Below are 2,805 nucleotides of genomic sequence, written 5' to 3' on the forward strand. Positions count from 1 at the left end.
CAGGCAGCTGGAGTGACCCCCACAAAGGTCGCACGCTTATTCCCACCACCTGGACACTGTTGCGATACACAGGGAAACTGAGGCACACACGGCATTCATGCAAAACAGTAAGACTCACATTCAACATAACAAGGGGAAATCCCACTTCCTCACACCTTCCCAATCGCCCTGCTGTGCGGGTCCGTGACCCCGCTGGCCAGTCCCCCGGGCTGCGCGCCCTAGAGTTCCCAACTTTCTAATCACACAAAACCGAACACCCCTGCCCTGCCCTGCCCTGCCCTGCCCCTTCTCTGAGGCCCCACCCCACTTGCTCCATCCCCCCGCCCCCCCGTCCCACGCTCTCCAACACCCTCACTCGTTTTCACTGGGCTGGGGCAGGGGGTTGGGGTGCGGGGGGGGGTGAAGGCTCCGGCTGGGGGTGGGGTCGAGGATGAGGGGTTTGGGGTGTGGAAGAGGACTCCAGGCTGGGCCCGGGGATTGGGATGCGGGGGGTTGGGGTGCCTCTAGGCACATGGGCGGCCAGGTGGTTCTGCACGGTGCGCGCTGCCTTCGCACCCACAGGCACCGCCCCCCGGAGCTCCCATTGGTCGCAGTTCCCAGCCAATGGGAGCCGTGGAGCCGGCGCTCGATGCAGAGGCAGCGCGCAGAGTCTCCCAGGCCCTGACTGCCCCAGCACGTAGGGACCGCAGGGACCTGGCGTCTGCTTCCAGGAGCCGCGTGGAGCTAGAGCAGGCGGGGAGCCTGCCTTAGCCCCAGGCCCCTGCTGGGCCGCTGACCGGACTTTTAACGGCCTGACCGCCAGGGTCCCTTTTCGACCGGGAGTTCCAGTCAAACACTGGACACCTGGCTACGCTAGTGCACCCTTCCCGCCGGCAGGGGCCGTGGGGAATCGGCCTGGGGCGCCTCTCCCAGGACTTCTCCAGCTGCCGCTCTCCCCCCAGACAAGGACCGGGACAAGGCCAAGGACAAGTACGTGCGGAGCCTGTGGAAGCTCTATGCCCTGCACAACCAGTACGTGCTGGCCATCAAGGCCGCCGAGCTGCACCATACGCTGTACTTCCAACAGGCGCTGCCCACCCTGCACTGCTCCCTGCACGGCCTGCACCAGGAGATGGCGCTCGTCCTGTAAGAACCCCGTGCCCGGTACGGGCACCACGCCGCCGGCATCCCCCCCCCCCCCCCCGGCCCCCCCCGCCCCCCCCCCCTCCAACCCCCCTCCCCATTCCCTAGGGGCCCCTCAGTTCTGAGATGCCTTTCAAATCTGCCTTGGCCCAGGGGCTTGGTGGGAGGGGCTGGGGCCCCGAGAGCTGAGCGCAAGGCAGCCGGGCCTTGGGGGGACTTGCTGAAGGCCCTGCAGGTCGGGGCGCCCAGCCCAGCCATCATGACCCTGCCACAGTGCCTGGGGGCGAGGTCGCTCAAAGCCCCATGCAAAGGGCGAAGTGCCCCATGGGCTGGCCACTGCGGGGGGCGGGCAGCAAGGGGGGGCACACTGCTGCGTTTAGTCAAACCCCCAGGTAGTGGCAGGAGGGGCCCAGGTTAGGGGGGCTTGTGGGGGCCCCCGAGCGATGGGGGGAGGGGCACAGGTGAGGGGGATTTGTGGGGGTGGGGCCCCCGGGCGATGGCGGGAGGGGCACAAGTGAGGGGGACTTGTGGGGGTGGGGCCCCCGGGCGATGGCGGGAGGGTTGCAGGTGAAGGGAATTTCTGAGGTGATGGGGGTAGGGGGACTGGGGTCTCAGTCACCAGAGACGTGGTCCCAGCTGAAGCTGGCTCAGGCCTGGTGAGGGTGACCAGCAGCGACAGGCCATGCTGCAGGGGACAGTGGGGACATGCTCAGCTGCTCGGCCTTGCTGGCTGTCCTGCCGGGCGGGGAGAGGTGACCCATTGAGGCCGCTACCCTTGGGGGTTCTCCAGGCCTGGGGCTGCATGAGAACCTGTGAAGCTGAGGGGCCCAGAGGGGTGCCCGGTGCAGGGCGGAGGGGGCGGGCAGGGCCCAGAGGGGTGCAGGCAGGGTGGAGGGCACAGAGAGCACCGCAGCTGCCAAGTGCACATGAGCACGCTCAGTCCGCGAGCTCCCACTGCAGCTGCATTCACAGTCGTGGGAGGATCAGGCGTGTTTCTGGGGCTGACGGGGTGAGACTCGGGGAGTCGGGTTCAGGGCTTCGTGTGCAGGTGCCCCATGGGGCTCACCCTCCCAATAGGCACAGGCCACCAGGGGAGAGGGCTCCCGGTGGTGTCTGTGGCAGGCCTGGCTGGGGTCCAAGCTCTGGTGCCTGTGCCCCACAGGAAGGAGATTCTGCAGGAGTACGCCGAGGTCAGCAGCGTGGTTCAGGAGGAGATGGGCTCCATGCACCAGGAGATCACCCACGCCATCCGGGCGATCGACCCCGCCACAGAATATGACAGCTTTCTCCAGCAGCAGAGGTACAGCTCCTGCGTCCCCCGTCCCCCCCCGCACCCACAGGCTCAGAGCTACGCCCCGCTTCTGAACAGCTGCCTGGGGGAACTGCTCCCAAGGGCCCTGCTCTGCCTTCTGGTGGGGCACACAGCCTCCCTGCAACCTGGGCTCCAGCCGCCTGCTTCCCCCCGCGAGTCCCGTGCAGCAGAGCCTGGGGCGCTTGGCAGGGATCGAGGCAATCTCAGGCACTGCTACAGACTAGGGACCGAGTGGCTAGGCAGCAGTTCTGCAGAAAAGGACCCAGGGGTTACAGTGGACGAGAAGCTGGATATGAGTCGACAGTGTGCCCTTGTTGCCAAGAAGGCTAATGGCATTCTGGGCTGTATAAGTAGGGGCATTGCCAGCAGAT

The 2,805-nt window shown here is 66.7% G+C and overlaps 1 protein-coding gene across 1 annotated transcript; it reads left to right on the plus strand.

Annotated features, from left to right (window-relative positions):
- Positions 1–941: 941 nt before the first annotated feature.
- Positions 942–2,422, plus strand: LOC112123065 (tyrosine-protein kinase Fes/Fps-like; the record flags this gene model as incomplete). Its single annotated transcript, XM_024221756.2, has 2 exons — positions 942–1,125; positions 2,285–2,422. Coding segments are annotated over 2 exons (322 nt in total), but the record flags the coding sequence as incomplete, so codon positions are not given.
- Positions 2,423–2,805: the final 383 nt, after the last annotated feature.

This window comes from Terrapene carolina, unplaced genomic scaffold (assembly GCF_002925995.2).
Source record: "Terrapene carolina triunguis isolate 2854851 unplaced genomic scaffold, T_m_triunguis-2.0 Scaffold29515, whole genome shotgun sequence".
NCBI lineage: Eukaryota > Metazoa > Chordata > Testudines > Emydidae > Terrapene > Terrapene triunguis.